At 41.2% G+C, this 23654-nt stretch overlaps 1 protein-coding gene across 1 annotated transcript in view; it reads right to left on the reverse strand.

Moving 5' to 3' along the window:
- Positions 1 to 23654, reverse strand: part of bbs9 (Bardet-Biedl syndrome 9) — a 171725-nt gene that overhangs the window by 54064 nt on the left and 94007 nt on the right. Inside the window, exons 21-22 of the mRNA XM_085364938.1 lie at positions 17152 to 17401; positions 7780 to 7890 (exon numbers count right to left, since the gene is read on the reverse strand). Of these exons, the coding sequence (XP_085221064.1) occupies positions 7780 to 7890; positions 17152 to 17401 (361 nt within the window). The remainder of the gene's footprint in view (positions 1 to 7779; positions 7891 to 17151; positions 17402 to 23654) is intronic.

Below are 23654 nucleotides of genomic sequence, written 5' to 3' on the forward strand. Positions count from 1 at the left end.
AAATGGTAAATGGCCTGCATTTGTATGGCGCTTTTCTAGTCCTTAAGGACCCCAAAGCGCTTTACATTCACACACTGGTGATGGCAGCTACATTGTAGCCACAGCTGCCCTGGGGCACACTGACAGAGGTGAGGCTGCCGGACACTGGCGCCACCGGGCCCTCTGACCACCACCATGGGGTTAGTATCTTGCCCAAGGATATTTGGCATGCAGCCAGAAGGCAGCCTGGGATCGAACTACCGACCTTCTGATTAGTGGCTGACCTGCTCTGCCACCTGAGCTATTCACATGTTGTGTGAATCATATACAAGACCTGAAACCACCTTGAAACTATTGAAAATTAAATTCCTAAATATAGACACCTACATACTCAAAAGTTGCTGATGAGCAAACTGTAATTCTACTCATTTTCTGCTTATACTTTCAATCACTTTCCAAAGTTCATGGCCATGAGTGATAGTACGAAGACTAACCAGTAAATCATTAACTTTATTGTTTCAGCTACAGTCAAAGCTGCACTACCCTTAACCTGCCCCTGCTTTCTCTCTTTGCCACAACAGATAGTTACAATGATTTAGAGGTGCTAGGTCTTATCCCCACCACTTTTCATTTTACTGCAACCCACCCCAGCATAAGCTGGAGGTCACCACTCAAATGAAGTGGATCACATCATCCACAAAAAGAAAAGACAGAATATTGAGTCTGCCAAACCTTCCACCCTTTGGCTATACCTAGAAATTCAGGTGACAAAGAGCAGCCCTGAGAGAATTCAGAAAATACAGACTTATTGTTGGTAATGACAGCCATGCTCTCACTATGGTTTTACAAGGTATGAATAACCTGTAAGAAGTCCGACACCTTAAAAGTCTGGAAGCACAGACCACAGAACACCCTGAGAGACATGGCGTTTGACCATGTCTCTCAGGGTGTTCTTCGGGGTCTGAGAGACCCCGAAGAGGTCTCTCAGAATCAACAATCAACAAGTCTACTGCTTGGGCAAACTCTGACTGCCTCAAGAGCCCCGAAGAGGTTGATGCTTGTCTGATCTGTGTGGTGGTCCAGTGTTATACAAACAGGATGGGATTAAGCAGAACTGAGGAGATCTCAGTATAATATATTATACAAAAGAGTACAGTACCTCAGCATACAATATCAGAAGGTATTCTTGTCGGTGATTAACTACGCCCCCATGTGAGTTAAGCAGCACTTTAGCCTGACTGCAACATGTGGGCAGAACATCCCTTCCCTCTCCTTAGCAACCTGACAACTTGCCTGAATCGCTTTGAGGATGACCAAAAGTCTGTTTCAGCTACTGCCAAAGCTGCACTACCTTTAACCTGCCCCTACCTGTTGGCCACCACAAATTCCCACAACCTAACTAAGCACAGGAGGATTATTTCCTCAGCCTCTTCATGGCTGACTTGACATCTGGTGTCCAACATCTATTTCAGGGGTTACCAACAAACAGCACCTTGCAGCGACCTCGGCGATGAAGGTATGGAGCATGGCCAACTCGGTGTGTGAATACAAGAACACTATGTGCCAAAAAACTAAAGACTCACATAGTCGTGTGGATTACAAGCTTTTCTGTTCCAAATCATCACATAAAAGAGCTTCAAAACATCTCTGAATTGAACATTACTTGTTTTCCTGTCAACACATCTTGCTGATGAGCCAAGCAATGAAATGTTGACTAAAATATTGAGCTGCTCAGCTGCAAAGTACAAAGAAACGCATTTGCTGTCTTTGATGTGTGCATTGTTTTGTTTATTTTTGAATTGCTGATTTATTAGACACATTTTCACAGTTCTTTAGATGATGTGAACACAGGGAAATGCTAATTGTGTTTACTTACTAGGATGTCTTGTTTGAAACAGGGTACCTTTCATTGGGAATTTTACATGACTGATAACCTTGAAGGCTGATTCATCCGCTTGTCTCATCTGTAGGGGTTTTCACAAATGCAATGCAGACATTATTAGGAATACAAATGTCTAAATCAGCAGGATGACAAAAATTATAATGAACTCTATCTTGCAGCTCCCTTGTGTAATGACCGACTGGATTCAAACTCAGCACAAATTCACACAGTGAGTGGGAGTAAAGTGTCCTATAGTGGGAATCCATCTAAGATGGAAAATCCCTTGTTGTGCTCTACATGTGAGAAAGAGCAACATGATTTGGATTTTGTCCAGACCTCATGTGTGAATGCAGATTTTCTTTCCACTCGTTTTTGTTTCTTTCTAACTGTTACAAAGAGTCAATAATGTGCAACAGCCTTTATCTGGATTCAAGGCATAATCGACAAACCTTTTCAAGCTAATACAGAAAGTACATTCAAAAGGGTGAAAGTAAATAGGTAATGCAAACTGCCAGATGCACAAGCAATACTGACATGCCAGAATGACCTTTATCGATAACCAATAGAACACGCTAATGATTGTGGGAGTTAAGGGCTGATGTTTGATGGCAGTATACACATCCAGGATTTCTGAAGATCTGAGTAAAAAAGGTCAAGGCCCTATCATGGTTGCTAATTGCTGCTGCTAATAACATAAATCTATAATGGTGTGGCTAAAGAAGATCAATGACCACAGACTGACACTGTACCTAATGAATCCTCTACTGACTCGAGGAGAGAAATGAGGTAAGAGACCGAACTCACAGTTAGGGCTGAGTTCAAGTCCAATCTCCTCTTCTAATAAAGAAAGATATGTAAAAATGCATGTGTGTGTTCACACAATCTGTATATAGCTTCCTAGTTGGTTGTATGTGCCTACAAGTTGTCATTTGTGTATATGTGTGTGTGTGTGTGTGTGTGTGTGTGTGTGTGTGTGTGTGTGTGTGTGTGTGTGTGTGTGTGTGTGTGTCCTTGCTCTGGATCATGTCTGTGATCCCAGGTGGGCTTTAGGGGTGGAGCAGCAGAGCAACAACAAAAAAAGATGCAGCACCAGGAAAGAGAAGAAGGTAGACACTCTCTCTTTCATCTCTCTTTCATCCCACCTTTTCAAGGAAAGGAAAGAGAGTTTATTCCACTGCTCTCTCACCCTCTCTCTCCTCCTCTGTCCTGCTCTCAGATGCCTTTTGATGCCTTTCAAGTCAACCAAATGTGCTTTCCGGCTGCCATGCACTCTAACAGAAAGGCCTGTGTGTAGTGTGGGCTTTGGCACAGTGCCTAATTACTTTTAAGTCATAGACAGGTAGGCGGAAGACGGAGGTAGTTGTGTGTGTCTTTGTCTGCATCATGTGGGCTTTAAGCTGAGTTGTTCTCTACCACCCTGCTTTTTAGTTTTATGGGATTTACGAGCTAGCCTTTCTACCCAAAGGCAGTTTTGGCATTTTGCCACCATAAGACAAAAATACTACTGTACGTGTTGGGCCAGACATAAACCACTGACAGAAGATCACCAATATACTGGCATGATATGTAATAAGCAGATGGCACATCTGATACCACAGATACAGTATTTACTCCAGGTCAGCCACCAAGTGATGTAAAATTTAGAATAGAATAGAACAGAATACAATACAATATTGTGTTCTTGAATAGTTGGTGCTCCACACCAACTGTGTCAGAATAAAATATAGATAGTAGACAGCAGAAATAAATAGGTAGTGCAAAGAAAAGACTTGGTCTGACTAGAGTATGTGTGAGTGACCTGAGTGATGAGGGTAACTCAGACCATGGCTCAGATTGGTGAGGTTGGTGGGCATGGGTGGGGTGTGGGGTGATAGTGGTTATTGACGGTCAGAAAGGCCCAGGGAAAGAAGCTGTTTGACAGGTGGAGGTGTGGAACTTGACTAGCCTGAGGCACCGACCGGGTCAAACAGATTGTGGGCGGGGGTGCAGGGGGGTCACCTGCGATGGCCCTGGTTTTCCTGAGACGGGAGGATCTGGCGATAGTCTCCAGGGGTGGCAGAGGGCAGTGAATGACCTTTTTTGGCGGTGTTAATTACCCTCTGCGCCGCCTTCGTGTTTCAGTTATGGCTCATGTGTATCAAACAACCAGGAATCCACGAAGTGCAACTGCTGCTGGGCCTTCTTTACCAGAGCATTGCTGTTGTGGGTCCAGGTAAGATCTGCCCAGAAACGAAGGTTGACAGATTCTACCCATTCACCATTTATAATGAGAAGGGAGTGGACCTGTCTGAGCCTTCTGAAGTCTATTATGAGTTCTTTTGTTTTAAGGACGCTCAGCTTCAGGTTATTTTCTAAGCACTAGTGGCTATGACAAATAAACTGAATTATCTGCTTTTGCACAAGGCAGTACTGAAAGATTAATGGTCATTGGTAAAGTTCATATTTGGGTAAAAAAAAAAAAGAGAAAGAAACCTTATGTTTATTTGTGCCATGTGTTTGTTTTCAGCATCATCTTATTTATACGAGCTGACAGAAACACAGGTCACTGACTCAACACAAAACAAGGATGTGAAGAATAAACACTCAAAACCTCATGTAGGCTTGTGCATGAAGCATAAAAAAATAATCTTGTAACGACTTAAGCATGATGCTAACAAAATTAGTTTTTGTGGTGGCACAGTGAATTGTTATAGTGAATTGCAGGCAGTGTTTTCCCGAGTTAAGCCTTTAAACATGGAAACATCCTCTATGCTGAAATGTCCTTGAGCAACACCAACAGACTGCAGAGACTTTCACTCCAAAGTTTAATAAACAATCACATTATTATGTGAAAGGGCTTTACAAGCCACTGCTGTTTCTTATTTTCTCCCTCTGTCTTTCTGTCTGATCAGGAGGAGGAGTGGCAGCTACAGGACAAGTCTGGACATGATGGAACCCCCCCCCACTCCCTCCTTTCCCCTTCCTCTCTTCCCTAAATCATTTCCCTCATTCCCTTCGTCCCTCCTTCCTCTTCTCAATTTAAGCGCAAACCACAGACTTGCTGTGGAGGTTTCCATGACAAACATTACTAATTGGGGATCATTTTCATTTTGCTTTTTTCAATCATGTCTGGCAAAAGTGACGTGTGTGTGTGTGTGTGTGTGTGTGTGTGTGTGTGTGTGTGTGTGTGTGTGTGTGTGTGTGTGTGTGTGTGTGTGTGTGTGTGTGTGTGTGAGAGAGAGAGAGAGAGAGAGAGAGAGAGAGAGAGAGAGAGAGAGAGAGAGAGAGAGAGAGAGAGAGAGAGAGAGAGAGAGAGAGAGGGAGAAAGAGAGAAAGCCACAGAAGGGAAGCACTGTTAAGTCTCTGTTTTGATATAAAACCTCTGGCTCATCAGACAGACAATATGAGCTCAGTGCAGCTAATAAATGCAATATTACAAGTGCTATACTGCTTTCAGAAAATGAGCAGTTGTTCCGGAGCAGCAGGTTGGCGGCAGCAGGGTGCATCGCCACTGCAAGTGACCTCTGATCCTGCTGGGCTCCAGTCCACACACAGCTGGTAACTGTGGGTTGTTGCTTACAGTCATAAAATCTCACATCAGTATTTCCTGATTCATTTACTCACAGTTTCCCACTGGCTCATTGAAATGCAATATAGTAATTCAATATACTGATACTTACAGATATCACATTTGTGAAATAGTGAGCACTTTTATCAGACAGGCTCACAAAAGCAAGAAAAAAAAACTTTGTTGCTCCAGGTTGAGGACAGGAGAGAACACAGACATTTTCTAGTCTAATTTAGTGCCTATATGCTTTTAGCTGGCACATTTCAAAGACAGCAAAGCTGGTTTGGTTTAAACATGTAACCACAATTAATGAAAAAAGCAGATCCCAAGTATTTCTTTAAAATACAATGAGATTTTATGTCACATGCATATTTTGGTGAGGTTTGAGGGGTTACATAAATAAAGTAATTAAAGAAACCTTCGTTGAGGAAAGAGTGCATTCATGATGGGAAAGAAATATTTAGAGGAAATATAAATGATCTGCTTAAGTCATTTAGTCATTCCTAGGCTGCAGTTTACCAAAGTGTTTTTTTTCTTTAAGTCACATCATTTCAAAATTAATGCAACTGTTGGATATTTTTTTTTGTCGTTGTAATTTTTGCAATTAGTAAGGTGAAATTGTTAAAGTCTCTAAACAAAAATACATGTTTATTTGTAATATTTATATATTTCTTGATTGTAATTCCTTTATGGTAGACTTGAATTTTCAAGACTTAAAAAGTGCCGAAACACATTTAAGAACAAAGGCATATCATACCCTCAACATCTACCCCCTTGTGTGCCTGAAAGCCATATATCTAAGCTCAGAGAGCACAGACTTCTGACAAACATGCTGGCTGTGCGTGTGCGTGTGTGTGTCAGCGTGCGTGAGTGTGTATAGCTGTACTGTATGTATATGTGTGGGTATCTAATGATCCCTGTGTCGCCTTCTCGGTGTCTCCCACACCTCCCCTTCTCATTAGCGGTGACGCCTGAGTGGATTAACCGCACGCGTGCACACGTACGTGCACGGTAACACACACGTCCACCCCAACCGCTAACGAAAGTAGAGCTCATCAAAGAGAATCTATCCACCCTGGTTTAGAAAAGACAAACTGTCATAAAACTCGGATTTGTACTCAATGCAAACCAGAAGCCCCTTTCTGGCAGGAGGCTGGGTATGTGGGTCCATGTGTGTGTGTATATGTATGTGTGACAAAGGCAGGAGCTCGGAAACAATATGTATTTATTGTTTTTGTGTTAAGGCCAGTGTCTTTCTGTGTGGGTTCAAATGATGTGTTATATCATCGCAGATTAAACTAATTTGGTAAGTAACTGAGAGAGGGAAAAAAAGCAGAGAGGAAAGGAAAGAAGAAAAAAACTTGAATGAAAAGAAATAAAAGGATGATGAATCGCAGGAAGAGAATGAAAGGAGAACTCACTTGATTAGAACAATAAATATAGTCACAATACACAGCTCTACTCAAGACCACATATCTTCTCTTCTAATCAGATATTTCCTGTGCAGGCTCATAGATAGAAGAACAGACTCAGAGCCGAGCCAGAAGGATGGAAAGAAAGTGAGAACTTAATACAACCAACACCCAGCACAAAATGAGAGTGAAGTCCTGGTAACTGTAAACCAGATGGACATGATCTAACATCTCCTGTCATAATGTGTGTGTGTGTGTGTGTGTGGGGGGGGGGGGGGGGGGGGGGGGGGGGGGTTTCCAATCATTCTGATTGAAAGAGACACTCCAGACTTTTGTTTTATAACCAGGATCAAAACCTTACCTGCCAGTCTGGTGGAACTGTTCTCTAGTACATTTTCAAAAAAATATAAATCCACTGCCTGCTGTAAGCAATTCAGCAATGGAAGAAGGCCAGCCAGGATTTAGCTGTTAGCATTAATCTAAAACTTTGCCCATACTGTAAGTCACACCAACAAAACTGCGCGAGACAGGTTTAAACAGAAACAATCAACAAACCTAAGGAAGCACAGTTATTTGTGTTGTAGCCGAAGAACCAAATTTGCTGTTTGATTTGATCTTTTGGCACAGATCAGAATCAAAACCATGCAGATTCTCCAGACCACGAGCCAACAGCAGTCAAAGCGTTACATACAAATAACAGATGAGAAAGCGCATGATGCTGTGAGGAAAACAGAGGTGGATTACAACAGTGTGACAGACAGAGAACAGATATCACTGTCAGGCCTCCGGTTAGGATTCAGTAAAAAACTGGGAGCAATGCAGCGGATGTACTGCTGGGATGATATGGGCTGCTTGGAAGTGTGACAAGAAGAAGCAGAGCCACGGATGAGCCTAAGAGCTGGAGAATATCCAGCTCCAAATAAAGAGACAAAAGAAGGAAATAGAGTTTGTGATCCTACCTTTCTTGGTTTTCTTAGATGGCTGTTTCTTCTTAATGAACTTGGTCGCCTCCTGTGGAACTTCAATCTCCTCCCCATCACCAGCCAGCTCTGCTATGGGCTCAACACCTCCTGAGTGAAAGATATGAAGGAAAATCATTACAAAAATAAGTTCAACAAGTCTTTTTTTCCTTCTTTTTTTCTTAAAAACACATTGTTATGACACACAGTGTCTGTGAAGATAAAGTTTGCTTTCAGTTTTGATCCTCTGAGCTGCAAAGCCATTGGGTTGCCAGAACAACATAAATCTTTGTATCCAAGGAGCAGCACAGTTGCGGTCCTGATTAGATTGTCAATGTATGGAATAACTAGGAATTCCTATATTATTTCATTACATTCATTACTTAGTAACTAATGTGTTCTAAATACAAAGTAGCTAATCCTTCCCTACACATTAAAAGCATAAGTATGTCTGCATGTTTTTCCCAAACTCCTAACCCTAGACAACATGTTCAAACTTGATGAAATCTAGCCCATATACTGCCTAGGGTACACAGATCTGTAATATCTATATTGCAATCGATCAAAATATTTACTTCAAATACATTGCAGTTATTCTGTGTATTTGTATCCACAAACTGCATGATCGAGGGAATGTACTATCATTTTTATGCACGTAAATCCAACCTAATGTTTGAATGTTCGTGTACATGTGATACATATAAAAATTTGCATGTTTTGTCCAATGAACGATTATCAACATAAAACTCTGCAAGTGGTTGCTGCAAACGATGGGTGTGGCTGTTTTTTCAGTCATTTCCATCTTAATTTATCCATCCATCCATCCTTTTCCGCTTATCAAATGCAGGGTCGCATGGGGGCTGGAGCCCATCTCAACTGTCTTAGGGCAAGAGACGGGGTACACCCTGGACAGGTCGCCAATCTGTTTTAGAGACAGACAACCATTTGCACTCACATTCACACCTATGGGCAATTTAGAGTCACCAGTTAACCTAACCCCACCAATTTAATGTCTTTGGCCTGTAGAAGCCATTTATATGTTACCCAATTAAAGCCCCTATGATTGGTAATAATCCAAGTGTTATAGTGTCTGACCTGTAACAAAATGTTGCACCAAATCACATTTCATAGCAATTGGGTAATAATTAAGCTATTTAGTCTTATGTTTTCTATTTAAATCAACATTTACAAATAACAGAAAAGACATGTATAACAATCAGCGGAAGTAGCTGACGAGACAGGACTCATACCATATTTAAGATGTCACCGTTAGCATTCTTTTCCTATAAGTTGAACATTGTTTTTGCATTTTCATTTCTAATGGTTTATAATGATTCCGAATTGTTAATAACGTTATGTAGGCCTGCTGCTATGTAGCAGGCAAAAGGTGGAGGCGAATGCAGGACACGAGAGACAGCTTTAATGCTAAAATTGAACAAAATACAGAACAAACTCCGAGTAGAAACAAGGCATCCAAAAACCAGAGAAACACAGCGCTTAAATACACAAAACTATGGGGAATGAGGGAGGACGTGACAAAGAACTGAGACAAACTGAGAGAATAAATACAAGGTGATGAGGGGAAACAGGAGACACCTGGGAGGACAGCTGAAACTAATTGAGAAAACACGCGAAGGCATGTAAAACTAAATACAAAGCATAAGAGACAAAAGACTAACAAAATAAAACGGAAAGTAATTAAACACGAGAACAAATATGCATACTTGACAGAGAAAACACAGGAGGGCAGGAAAACGAAATGTAAGTGCAAATTATAAAAGGAGACTGAACCAGGACTGAGAATAAAATCATGAAGAGAAAGGAGCCAGAATACAAAACTGAAAGTGCCCAGAACTACCAACAAACTAAAAGCAGAAAGACAAAGAAATGCAAATCTAAACCAAATGTGAACTACGAAACAAGAGTTATTTAACAATACGTTTTCTTGAAAATTTGCATTTGTAAATGTACCAAGTCAAATCAAATCAAATCAAATCACTTTTATTGTCACATCACATGTGCAGGTACATTGGTACAGCACATGTGAGTGAAATTCTTGTGTGCGAGCTTCACAAGCAACAGAGTTGTGCAAAATACAATAATGTAAACAAGCAAAATACAAGAATGGCTACATCTGAAACTAATAAATATATGTACAATATATAATAGTATATGCATTTCTGGATGTGTATACTAAATATTTTTCTACGTGTGTGTGTGTGTGTGTGTGTGTGTGTGTGTGTGTGTGTGTGTGTGTGTGTGTGTGTGTGTGTACACATATTTTACAAATTAAATAGAGTAAACAATAAATAAAATATATAAAAATATACAGAGTTGAGACATGTGCAAAAGCAGGTGAATTCTGTACATTAATATGAATAGACATCTGACCAGCATATGACCAACACATATTTGCACCAACATATGTAATATAAACAAAATCTTTCAAGATGTTTCAGAGAAAGGTAAATGTAGCAATGAAATAACAGCATCAAACATCAGGTTTTAAAGTGTGTGTGTGTGTGTGTGTGTGTGTGTGTGTGTGTGTGTGTGTGTGTGTGTGTGTGTGTGTGTGAGAGAGAGAGAGAGAGAGAACCTGGATGTGTGAGAGGAGTGATTGTGTCTGCGTGACGAAATCCCTGCTAGAATCCCATGGATCAGTGTGGATTTAGGGAGCTCCTGAGGCCGATGAATTGGACGCCTTGTCTCTCTCTGTCCTACCTCACAGTCTCCTCATCAAGCCTCCCCCTCCCTTTCCATCCCTCCCTTTTTGTCTCCTCTTCATCGCTTCTTCATTCCTCTACTCCCCTCTCTGTCTCCTCTTCCTCTTTTTATCCCTGTCGCCATCTGATCTTTCGTTCTTTCCACTCCTTTACTTCTTTTTGTCATTCTCTGTCCACTCCTCATCCCTTTTTCTTTTCTTCAGTTCCCTTCTTTTTCTGTCTCCTTCCAACTTTATTTCTCATCCTCCCATATTCTGATCCTCGTTCACTTCCTTCCTTCCTATTATCCTTTCCTCTCTCCCCATTTCTGCGGCTCCCTGAGGAATCTGTCCAGTTTCACGGTACTTTCATTTAATGTGCACGCCACACATTGTTCCTTTGTCTTGTGTGTGTGTCTGTGCATGTATGAGAGCAGAGTGTGCGTGTGTGTGTCTGCCATTGCGTCTACCTTAAGGTGTCTGAGAATGTGTGTGTCTCCATCTCCCCCACCGAGTCTACATCTGTGTGAGTATGTGTGAGTGCAGATTATCCTAAGTCCTCTCTAATATTTATCCTGGCCTTTTCTAAAGCCAATCTTGTTCTCTTTGGTGAGAGCACAGCCTGTGGCTTCACATGCACAGAGAGGCGTGCACACACACGCACACACACACTCCCAGTTGTTTGAAATGGGATATGCCTCACTCTTAATTGGGAAGGTGTTTTTCTAAGGCTGTCTTACAATTTCACGGGGAATGTGTGGATCTGTGGGTGTGTGTATGTGTTTTAACCTCATTCTCACATCAACATAAGGTAAGGAAATAGCCCACCTCTGGAGCAACTTACTCTGAAACACACAGACTGTCTCTTACCACTGACCTCCAACACATTCCAGCCTGTCCCTCATTCTGTAAATAGTAGGTATTATACCACCTGGTTAGAGTTGTGACGTTGTGCTCTGTTACAGTTAGTCTATATTTATCTCATTTGATGAGCTATCAGTTTTAGAGAATCTTAAGATTTAGACTAGCAATAGAATATAGAATAGATGTGACTGCCTATTTAATCATTGTTTGGATAGGCCACCCACAAACTATAATAACAAGTATATAACTACTACTACTACTACTAGCAATAGCAGAAAAAGTGTAAGCATGAGTAGTATTAGCAGTATAAATAACAGTTATCATAATCTATACTTCATTCTGAATGGATTCCCAAATGGGAACGGCATGGTCAGCTCTTCTGCCTGTTAAAGACACAATGGAGCTTCTATTTTCTGTGCTTACACAATAAATATCTACACAACTCCTGAATCTGAAAAAAAAAACAAAACCCAAAACAAATAGAAGTTTAGCGCTTATTAGGAGGTACAAGAAAAGTTTAGGAGACATAGTTGGGGAAATTGTCTTGGACGTTTGGAAAATGTGTTCAGCCTAAGAGACAATCTGAGCATTTGTGGATCTGTTTGTATATATATGGGAATGGTTTGGGTCACTTAACAACAATTTGAGGACAGCTTGAAGAAAGTTTAAGCCATTTTGTGATGATTTGAGACATTGTGGGACGGCGTGGGACCATTTGGGCCAGTCTGTGACAGTTTGGGGCTGCTTTAGGACAGTTTTGGAACAGTTTGGGCAGCTTGGTTGAGGGGTTAAGATGCTTTCAATAGACATTTCTTTCTTGGTTTGCAGTACGGAGACACCAGTGCATTCCTGCTTTATTCTGGGCTGCGGTTTGAAGATGGGGGTGATACTATGCCGCTGTGGTTACCAGCAATTTGGCTGTGGGCTTTTACGTTTCTTCCCCCCGTCAATATACATAATTGTACGCACATATATATAAATGTTCAGTACATTAGACCTGCACATTTCTGCACACACACAGCCTCAAAGCAACATTCTTTTGAAAACACACATCAAAATCCAGGAAGTGTGATTCTTTAAAAAAAGTTGTGTGCTTGAATCAGACACCTGGTATCTTTTGTCTAGTCTTCACAGTCTAAACTTACAAACCACATATGAGTACGGCAAAAGCACCTCGAAAAAAAACCCCATTATGAGTCGTTCCCGCAAACATTTTTTTTCTACTGCAATAAAATCACTAAAAACTAAAAACAAATGTAAACAAGCAATTTTAGGCAACGAATATTTAACAGCTCAGGAAAGAATACTTATAGTTTTCTGCCTAAAAAACAAAGTCTAACTCGAAGTGTGAATTACTAAACAAATTTCAGTAAACTGTTCAATCTCTTCTAAAAATAGAACTCTGCTGTTTTATATATAGCATTGTGGAGGAAAACTCTTCAATTTGAACACCACAGCAAGAGAACAAAGACAGCTGAACAAGAACACACACAAAACATGACCTACACTTACACACAGTGCATGTAGTTCAATCTCTGCTGTGTCTTCTGACCTTCCACGTGCACACACAGACATACATGTGTGTGCATGCTCATGCAAACACAGCCCATCTTTTCCTCTCTCTTTAAGTCTAAAATAGATGCAGGCCCCAAACCACAGCTACCAGTGGAACACTGTGAAAATAACTGCGACACACTTGTGCTATAGGGGTGTGTGTGTGTGTGTGTGTGTGTGTATATAGAGTGTCTGCTTGCTTTAACTGGACTGTGAATATAAGCAATCTCTTCTGAGTTCATTAGGAGAGGAGTGTAAAAGAAAGAAAAAAGTGAGGATGTTAAAATGCTAAATGCTAGAAATAAAACAGGGTTTGATTCATTAGTGAAACATGGGGCATAACGTAAAAAGAGAAGAGAAACAACAACAGCAGTGTACAACAGAATAAGATAAACAAGAGATCAGCCATTGATTAAAAAAAAGACTAATATACAAGATGAACTGCAGATTCCTCAGTGAAGAAACCACCAGAATAAACAGGACATAGCACACAGATGGGATTGACGACAATAATGAGTTTTTTGTGGAAAAAAAAATATTGCTCATGCAGTCAAATAACTCTTCATCTTGTCATCTTGTTTAGATAGTGTATGTATGTGTGTGGGTGGGAGCAGGCATCTATATACACACCTCTTTAGCTGAAGGAAGAGCTATGCTGACAGCGCGCTGACTAATGAACCATGTGATAAACAGTCCTGATTTCAGCAGGTGTGTGTATGTGTACAAAGTACAGCTGCTGAAGCTTCAAATTGGTCCAAATGATGTCATCAGGGTAAGACACAAGGTCAAATGACGCAGCGAGAAACATATAGACAACAAGAGATACGGTGGGATACATGTTAGCCAGATAAAACTACACACCCAGTTGGAATATACTAATGTTCCTAATATGTCCTTTATGTATTGATATACTGTAATTGTTATATCTGGCTTGCATATGCTACTATACTACAAGATTTAGATCTATACTTCACAGACTACAGTACGCAGAAACCAATAAACCAAAACATACAGTGGAACAAGTCAGATCAATGGTTACAGTAAAACTAGATTAACCTTTTTAAAAAACTGCTGGTTTGTGTTTCTAAACATTGCCGCCTGTGTAAATAGCAACCGGTAATTAGTAACTGGAATACTAGTATTTATAGTGTATATGGGATATGCATCACCAGATTTCTCTGAGCTCCCACTCCACGGCCCGTTCCACCTCCTGTAATTTTCCAGTAGCTGAAGTGACGTCCAGAACAAGAATTTATTACAAGAGAGATATTTCATTATCCATTGACCAAATGGGCTCTATTCTCATTAAGTGCTCAACTCATTAATACATTTTGCATACTGCAACAGATTTTATTTTTTAAATGAGCCTTGAGCATTTGACCAACCAGCATGAACCAAACCTGGTCCTCCCTTCTCTATACTTCTGGAAAAGACAAGCAGAGACGATAATGTGCTTAGAAGTGTGTGTGTGTTTTGTTGGGTTTCCCTACCAATGAAGTGAGACTTATTGTGCGGTATTTCAGTGTGTATGCGTTTGTGTGTGTTTCTGTGGTCTTGGAGTAAAACGGTTGCTGTCGGTGTTGTTGGAAACGTAAACAAGTGTGCATGTTTACGGCCGGGTGAAAAAGCAACATCTGACAGGGTTAGCGAACGCCTGTTTACTGCAGTGCAGCGTGTGTGTGTGTGTGTGTGTGTGTGTGTGTGTGTGTGTGTGTGTGTATGTGGTGTCTACATCTGTGTCAATTTTGGCAGAAGACCAAAAGAGAAAGGAGAGACCGCATGACAAGAAAACGTAAATACAAACACATTCACTCTCTCCTCTCTCTGTCTTTCTCTCACACACACACTTTATTGACCGACTTCGGCTCCACTGAACTATGCGCCGAATTACTGTAATCACTATAATCACTTATAAACATGCCTTTAACACTTTATAGACCTCTTTCTCTGTTTCTCTCTCTAACACACACACACACACACACACACACACACACACACACACACACACACACACACACACAGTACTAATTCTCAAAAACAAATGGATCCACAAATCTCATGGTGTAGGTGGAGGATTACAACTTCCTCATGTGGCCATGCACATTTACACGTTTACCTTAAAACTGCTGGACAGTAAGTGTCAGCAGCACTGACTCTGCAGTAAACTCAAATGAGCTGATTTAACATCTGGCAAGGGAACAAGAATTTAAACTAAACACTGCGGCTATGACTTGCATATTCATACACTGATTAATTATGCTGATTAAAGTGCGTTGTCCCTAGACCCTAGAATGTGCATAAATAAAAAGCAAACAAGCAAACATGGTCCTGGAAAACCATTTGGCACCACCAGGCACTGTCATGTCCCCTATGCTATTAGGCCACATCTTCACTGATAAATCACACCAGCAAAATATGCAGATTTCCAGGAATTAACCACTTCTTTTTATAAGACAGAACATGTCTTGACTGAAAAGAATCGAACTGTCAATTTTAAACTAAATTTGGTTGGTTTTGGTCAAACAGAACTAGACATAAAAAATACTGAACATGCAAAAGATGTTTGTCTGTTGTCTGTTTGTCTATCTGTAAATACATATATCTATTGACCCAATGATAAGGGATTGAGAAGTGACAGGAAGTCAACAGTAACTCAAATAACCAGCAGAAGACCTCAATGGGTTCTAATCTTGTCAGCTAAAAACATAAAACTGAGGCTACACTTTGCACTGGGTTACCAACAGAAGACTGTTGAAGAGCAGAAGAGCTGATTTGTTTTGATTTTTGCTGCCTCGGATAGCACGGTCATAATTTAGCATAAACAACATGAGAGCATGGATTCGTCCTGTTTTGCATTAACAGTTCAGGGTGCTGTTCCTTTTGTAAGGGCATGGGGGACCATTAGTACCAACTGAGCATCGTTTAAATGACACAGCGCCCCCTGAGTATTGTTGCTAATTAGTCCATCCCTTTATGACCACAGCATACCCATCTTCTTTTAGCTGTTTCCAGCACCATGTCAAGAAGCTCTGGCCTCTAGATCTAAATCCAATAGGGCACCTTTGGGATGTGGTGAAATGGACCACATCATGAAGGTGCAGATAACAAATCTACACTAACTGTGTGATGTCATGTCAATATAGACCAAAATGTCTGAGGAACGTTTCCAGCACCTTGTTGAATCTGTGCCATGAAGAATTAAGCCAAAAGAAGGTCCAACCCAATAGTAGCAAAGAATACCTAAAGTGACCGGTGGGTGTACATTTTGGTTTTTACTATAAAAGAGAGTTAAGAGAAGGAAGAGTACAAGGAGGTAAGAAAGGCAGTAGGGGTTGGGCTTGAAGAGTGTAACTGATGATCTGTCAAAAGGTCCTTTAAAACTTCTGCCAAGAGTAAATGATCCATAAGGTGCCTGAGTGAAAGAGTTTATGTATTTGCATGTATATGCATGATTTTACGAGTGTCTACCTCGCAAAAATTATGTGAGTGTATATTTTTTATGCATGTGCCTGCACTGTGTAACTTATGCAGCTGTGTATGTATACCTGTTTGTAGTGGTATTATTTCTTATTTTTTTCACATACCTGTGTATATTATTTCATGGGTGCGTGTACTGATGCATTTAAATATGAGTCTCTGTGTTGGCTGTAAGGTGTTAAATGAATAGGGTCCGTGTTTTTGCCTGCTGAGCCTTAAAATCTGCACCAAGGGACCAGCTTACAAGGCTGTCCACCAGCACGCACACAGTATAACATGCACAGATTACAACACACACACACACCACTGATTTTACCACTGAAACTGTTCAGTCAGCAATCTGGTAGCAATGCAGTTCCCTCCCAAATTCTTTGATACTTTAGTTGGATCTTTCAGTATTTACATTGCTGGAACTGTTTGTTTTCTGCAAGAGACAGCAGAATTAAAGTATTTTGACTAAAATGATGAATGGGAAGTTCCCATCCTATAATCCCATGGTTGCATTTATCTAAAATACTAAAACCAACAACTCAACAGAGAGGCAGAGTAACAACCTTTAAATAGGGTTACCTTAAGTTTAATTCATTTTTATTTATACAGTGCTAATTTACAGCAGCAATGGCCTTGAAGTAGCCCGGCAACCTGAGTATTTAGTAGCATAACTGAAAGATGGCTCAGGGTCGCTTCATCCCATCCTAAATGTATTAAAAAGGAAATTTTGAGTCTAATTTTGAGTCAGTCTAAGTGGAATGTAGACAAGTAAACCAATGACTCACCAGGAACAGCGAGATTCTGGACTTGAGCAGGGACCTGGACATTAGCCTCAGAGGCCAGGGTGAGACGCCCCCCTTTGCCGATTCGTTCACAAAGCAGGGTGATGTGCTTCTTGAGACGGGCAGTGTCACTGGGGAGGCCCAGCACTGATCCTCCTGTCTGCGCCAGAGAAGTAGCCTGGTCCTTGGGGTTCTGTGACAAGCAGGTCCGTAGGAGGTGGGAGACGGCAGCATCACAGCTCTCTTCCCAACCCTGTGGAAAGAAATAGGAAGCTTACCTTATACACTACCACTCATTTCATGATTATTTACATTGTAGATTCTCACTGAATGTGTCAAAACATGTTCAATATTTTAGATTTTTCAAAACAGCCACCCTTTGCTTTGTTTACTGCTTTGCACACTCTTCTCTCAATGAGCTTCATAAGGTCGTCACCTGAAATGGTTTTCTAACAGTCTTGAAGGAGTTCCCAGAGATGCTGAGCACTTGTTTGCCCCTTTTGCCTTCACTCTGTGATCCATCTCATGCCAAAGCACAGATTTCACTGGTCTAATGTTCATTCCTTGTGTTTTTTGGCCCAAACAAATCTCTTCTCCTTTTTGCCTTTCTTTAGTAGTGGTTTCTTAGTAGCTATTTGACCATAAAGGCCTGATTTCCACAGTCTCCTCTGTTGATGTAGAGATATGTCTGCTACTGGAACTCTGTGTGGCATTTATCTGGGCCCTAATCTGAGGTGCTGTTAACTTGCGGTTTCTGAGGCTGGTGACTCCGAAGAATTTATCCTCAGCAGCAGAGGTGACTCTTGGTCTTCCATTCCTGCGACGGTCCTCATGTGTGCCGGTTTCATCGTAGCGCTTGATGGTGTTTGCAACCGCACTTGGGGACACATTCAAAGTTTTAGCAATTTTAAAGTAATGATGAACGGTTGTTTCTCTTTACTTAGCTGATTGGTTCTTGCCATAATATGAATTCTAAAAGTGGTCAAATAGGGCTGTCAGCTGTGTAACAACCTGACTAAAACACAACTGATGGTCCCAACCAAGAAGGCAAGAAATTCCCCAAATGAACCCTGACAAGGCACACCTGTGAACTGAAAACCATTTCAGGTGACTAAATCATGACCCTTATTAAGAAAAGGGTTTGCAGCACTGTCAACAAAGCAAAGGGTGGCTACTTTGAGGAATCTAAAATTTCAGACAAGTTTAGAGTTATTTATCAATTTTTTCTTTGCTACATAATCCCATATATCTTGCTTCATATATTTGATGTCTTCAATATGTATATACAAAGTAGAAAGTAGTAAAAATAAAGAAAAACGCTTAAATGAGAAGATGTGTTCAAACTTTTGACTGGTAATGTATGTTTAAATTATTGAGATACAGGCTGAAAGAAGAATGACATAATGGACACAGAAGGCCTGTATTATAGTAATTGTCTTAGTAAGTTTTCAGAAACAAGAAATCAACATTCAGAGAAAATAATAAATACTATCAGATTGTAAACTTGTGTTTCTGTTATTAACTAGCAATGTAGAACTAAGACTGGGAGGTGTGAGTTTCGATTTGTGCTTCACTAAAGTAAAAAAGGGATGGCGCAAAAAGAAGCTAGAGCAAAGAATAGAGGATACAAATTTGCATAACAGAATACATTAAACTCTTAATTCAAGGCAGATCCACTCATAAACAGAGTAAGAAATGAGGAGGAAAGAACCACGAGTGCATGACTTTGGAAAGGTGATGGAGAAGAGACAAATAGTTAGAATAAACTATTTTAGCCTTTTAATTTGATGCCCTGTTGAATTTTGAATTTATGAGAGAGCAAGAAAATGATAAGACATTCAGAATCGAAAGAAACGAAAACACACACGCACACACACACAAAGCCACAGTAATAAAACAGTGAGGAGGGTTTGGTCTTTTGCTGTCCCCGTTCACCATCTCTCATCCTTCACCCACGCATACATACACGAATATACCCAACTCATCCTACTAAAAACCAGGGAACCCAGAATCTCTCATTTGAATGGGTGATTTAGATGGGTAGGTCTGAGGATGATGCGGTATGTGCGTGAGTGTGTGTTGGGAGGGTAAGGGTGTGTTGACAGGTACCCCTCCACCATCACCCCCCCCACACACACACACACACCTCTCGTTCTCCTGCCTGCCGCCATGCTGATAGGCCCCTAATGAGCCATAATGACAGGTAATCAACCCTGTAATGATGATGACAGAGAGATACAGACAGACACAGGGGAAAGAGCGACAGAGAGAGAGAGAATGCAGGAGTGTGAGAGAGAGAGCAAAAGAGGACGAAAGAGCGAGAGAGAAAATGGTCGGGGGGGTTGAAGGAGATGAGATGATGATGGAGGGAAAGGCAGACACCAAAAAAAATTAAACATGTGGAAAGCCAAAAGATGAGCAAAGACAAGAGTAAAGAAAAGACACTGGACGAGTCTGGAAGGAGAAAAATTAAAGAGGAGGGGTAGGAGGAGGCGAGATAGAGGTGGGTGACCTATTCTTACAACAATACCTCACCAGGTTATCAAATGGAACAACATAACTGCAGGTTTCTGTGGAAACTTGGCATGCTCATGCACGCGCTCACTGAAACATACGTTCCACATGCTGCGGAAGAAAATTAAACGTCTCTAAACCTAAACTGCAGACATTCATCCTCCTGAAGGAGAAGAAAGGAAGCAAAGAAAGGTGGAGCTGAGCGGCTTTGGATCAAGGCCAGAGCGATAAATTACGGCAAAGTTCCCACTAATGCAGAAATAGAAGAGGAACTTGTTTTCTGTACCAAGAAACAAGAGAGGTTTTGTATTATTGGGTCGTCTTTGAAGACTTTTTGAAAAGAGAAGTTGTACAAGTGCAGCAGCAAAGAAGCATGACAGAGCTTCTATTTTCCTTGTGTTTATGATAGCAAAAAGGAATCTTTTTTTGAACTTTTACCAACACTTCAGAGTGGAAAGCTTTAGTTTTGTGTATATTGACACTGTATAGACACGGATTACATCAGTAAATAAAAGTACCCTGTTGAATAACACTGAATGTATGATTATCCAAAATGTTAAAACGCCATTTTTACCTTGTTTTTTCTTGAGTGCACAAAAAAGCTGATATTCAGTGAGAACAATACCAATCGCATCACTGAGTGAGAGAAATTGATGCTAAATTGTTAACACTTCGTGACTGAAAAGTATTTTTTGAGTCATACATTAACTCCGCATTATGCCGCATTACAAACAAACACATTAAAATTAAGCACATGTGGTATTATTAGCTTAGACAAACAGAACCAGTTATGAATAGTTTGGCCTTTAAACCTGTATAGCTTCAATGTTCCACTGTTGAAGTACCAACAAAGACAAACCTTTTTTTTCTTTTTTCTTATTAAATAGTTTCCTCAAAAAGCCTATGGACTGCATCAGGAATATCAGGTCTGACAAAGGGAGAAACCCTGGGTGTAACTGCAGAATTACAGGCTGGCAATACATAAATTATAACAGAGTCTAGCACACAACCTTGGAGGACTCCCAAAGAGACAGGTAAAGGTTCAAAAAGCAATCCCTCTGCAGTCATGATATCCTCATCAAGACTGCGAATGTCATTTGAGAGACCGGAGTTACGGCTCTGTGAGAACAATGCCATACAGTCAGTCTCAGGGGGAAACATTACCCACACAATCATCCTAAGACCAAATCAAGAGTGGATTTAGTACAGCATCAGCTACTTTCCTTAACTTCTGGGTACAATCAACTTTAATACATCTATTTACTGTAAATGCCTAGTTACTGACAATCAGAAGCTCTCAGAGTCAGAAGGCCTATTATGTTATAAAGAAACCTGTGGTTTGACTACAGATCCACAATATGAAGCAAGAAATTATGGACAAATATAACCTCTTTATTTCATAATAATTTGAAACAAGTGGCATTTATATACAGTGTGGAGTGCATAATGTTGAAGTTCCAGTAGTGGAGGTGAGGTGTCTATGAAGTGTTCAGCAGTCTGATGGCCTGGTGGAAAAAGCTGTCTCTCAGTCTGCTGGTACGGGACCGGATACTGCAGAACCTCCTTCCTGATGGAAGTAGTCTGAATAGTTTATGGCTGGGGTGACTGGAGTCCTTGATAATCCTCCCCGCTTTCCTCAGGCACTGCTTCCTGTAGATGTCCTGGAGGGAGGGAAGCTCACCTCCAATTATCCGTTCAGAACACCGCACTACTCTCTGGAGAGCTTTGCGGTTGTAAGCGGTGCTGTTGCCATACCAGGTGGTGATGCATCCAGTGAGGATGCTCTCAATGGCATAGCGGTAGAAGGTCCTGAGGATACGGGGGCTCATGTCGAATCTTTTCAGTCTCCTGAGGAAGAAGAGGCGCTGTTGCGCTGGGCGATCGTGGCTCAAGAGTTGGGAGTTCGCCTTGTAATCGGAAGGTTGCTGGTTCGAGCCCCGGCTTGGACAGTCTCGGTCGTTGTGTCCTTGGGCAAGACACTTCACCCGTTGCCTACTGGTGGTGGTCAGAGGGCCCGGTGGCGCCAGTGTCCGGCAGCCTCGCCTCTGTCAGTGCGCCCCAGGGTGGCTGTGGCTACAATGTAGCTTGCCATCACCAGTGTGTGAATGTGTGCGTGAATGGGTGGATGGATGACTGGATATGTAAAGCGCTTTGGGGTCCTTAGGGACTAGTAAAGTGCTATATAAATACAGGCCATTTACCATTTACCATTTCTTCACTGTGTTGTTTATGTGTACTGACCACGTAAGATCCTCAGCCAGATGTACACCAAGGAACCGGAAGCTGCTCACTCTCTCCACAGCAGCGCCGTTGATGGTGATGGGGGTGTGTACTTCTCTGCATCTCCGGAAGTCCACTATCAACTCCTTTGTCTTTGCGACGTTGAGGGTGAGATGGCTGTCTTGACACCAGTGGGTCAGGGCGCTGACCTCCTCCCTGTAGTGACCCACCACTGTAGTGTCATCCGCAAACTTCACAATGATGTTGGAGTTGCTAGTAGCCGTGCAGTCGTAGGTGTAGAGTGAGTACAGGAGAGGGTTTACACAGCTACATTCTCGCCTGAAAATATGTTAAACGTTTATTTTGTGACCCAGAAAGAATAATAAGAGTAATATTAAAACTAACTAGCTACCGCCATTGTTGGAAACTAAGCTGGGCCGCGCTATGAATTCTGGGACACAGCTGCTTCTTCTTCTTCGGGGTTTAACGGCAGCTGGCATCCTTGTACATGCTGTGCTGCCATCTTCTGTTTCAGTCCGTTATTACACTCTTAAATCCTGCTATTATTCCTGTGTCTTTTGCGATCTTACAAAGCTTCAAACGACACGTCGACTATTAAATCAGTCGTCGACGATTTTGATAGTCGACGTAATCGTGACTAGTCGACAAATCGTGGCAGCCCTAATGTATAGTTTAGGGTCTATAGTGTTAGTTCAGAGAGTGAGAAGCCTGAGCAAGACTGGCATTATGACTGTATCAAGAAACTGGGAGGAAAATAATGAGAGAAGGAAAGCAGAAGCAGGAGGTGTTGAGACAGTGAGAAAAAGAGGGTAAAGAATGCACTATGGTATAAACAGAAAAAAAAAAGAGCAGGAGGGATGATGGAGAGTGATAACACTGCTGGTGTAAAAAATAGAGAATAGAAAAACAATGAGGAGTGAGATGAGGATGAAAAGTGGGAAAGAGAGCAGAGTGGGAGGAGGACACGGAGGAAGGAATGCATGAAGAGAAAAAGGAGGTGTTCTGCTTGGCTGCAACTAAATGAGACGTTTCGTTAGATACCTCACAGATGCATTTCCTCTGGTGTTCCTCCTTCTCCTTTTTTCTCCACCTCCTCCTTGTTTTTGACCTTGTTATTATAAATATTTCTATTTTCTTTCAGATAAAAAGCAGTGTAATGAGCCTGCACTCAAAAGAACTCCTCTTCTTAATTCCAAATATCCTGAGAAGCATAAACTTTGCCACAGATTTTTGCCATTCTTTGTGCTTTCCAATCACATAATATGAAAGTGACATGGGTCATTTGGTATTGCATTATATATTTTAGTTATTCTGCGTTTCAGTGAGCAGAGATTGCTGTGTATAGTATCTCCTTTGTCAAAATGTCTCAACTTTCATATTTCAGTCTTCTACAATCTCAGTCTCAGAGGTGCAGCAACAGGTGCATGTTCAATGGTTTTTCACAGAGCTGTGCACAATGATTTTTTTTAAAGTGGACACCAATTGTTGTTCAATATGAGCTCCACTACCTGTGACTTCATCATTATCCCCAAAATAAAGTTCAGCTTCAAATGTCATTGTTTTGAAACCAAGCGGAAAACTCCAGAGCTGAAAATGAAGCAAATGCACAAGTGGCAAAATTTACAGTTCCTCTAGGTGCCACTTCATGCTGGCTCCAGAAGGGAGACATTCCCCATAGACGGCCAGGTTAAAATGGCCAATTTTACAGCATCAAAAAGCATATTTACAGCCTGGTAAAAAAAAAAAAAAAA

The sequence above is a fragment of the Diplotaxodon limnothrissa genome, linkage group LG11 (genome assembly GCF_057381915.1).
Source record: "Diplotaxodon limnothrissa isolate DT_005_m linkage group LG11, D_limnothrissa_male_GT1.1, whole genome shotgun sequence".
Lineage (NCBI taxonomy): Eukaryota > Metazoa > Chordata > Actinopteri > Cichliformes > Cichlidae > Diplotaxodon > Diplotaxodon limnothrissa.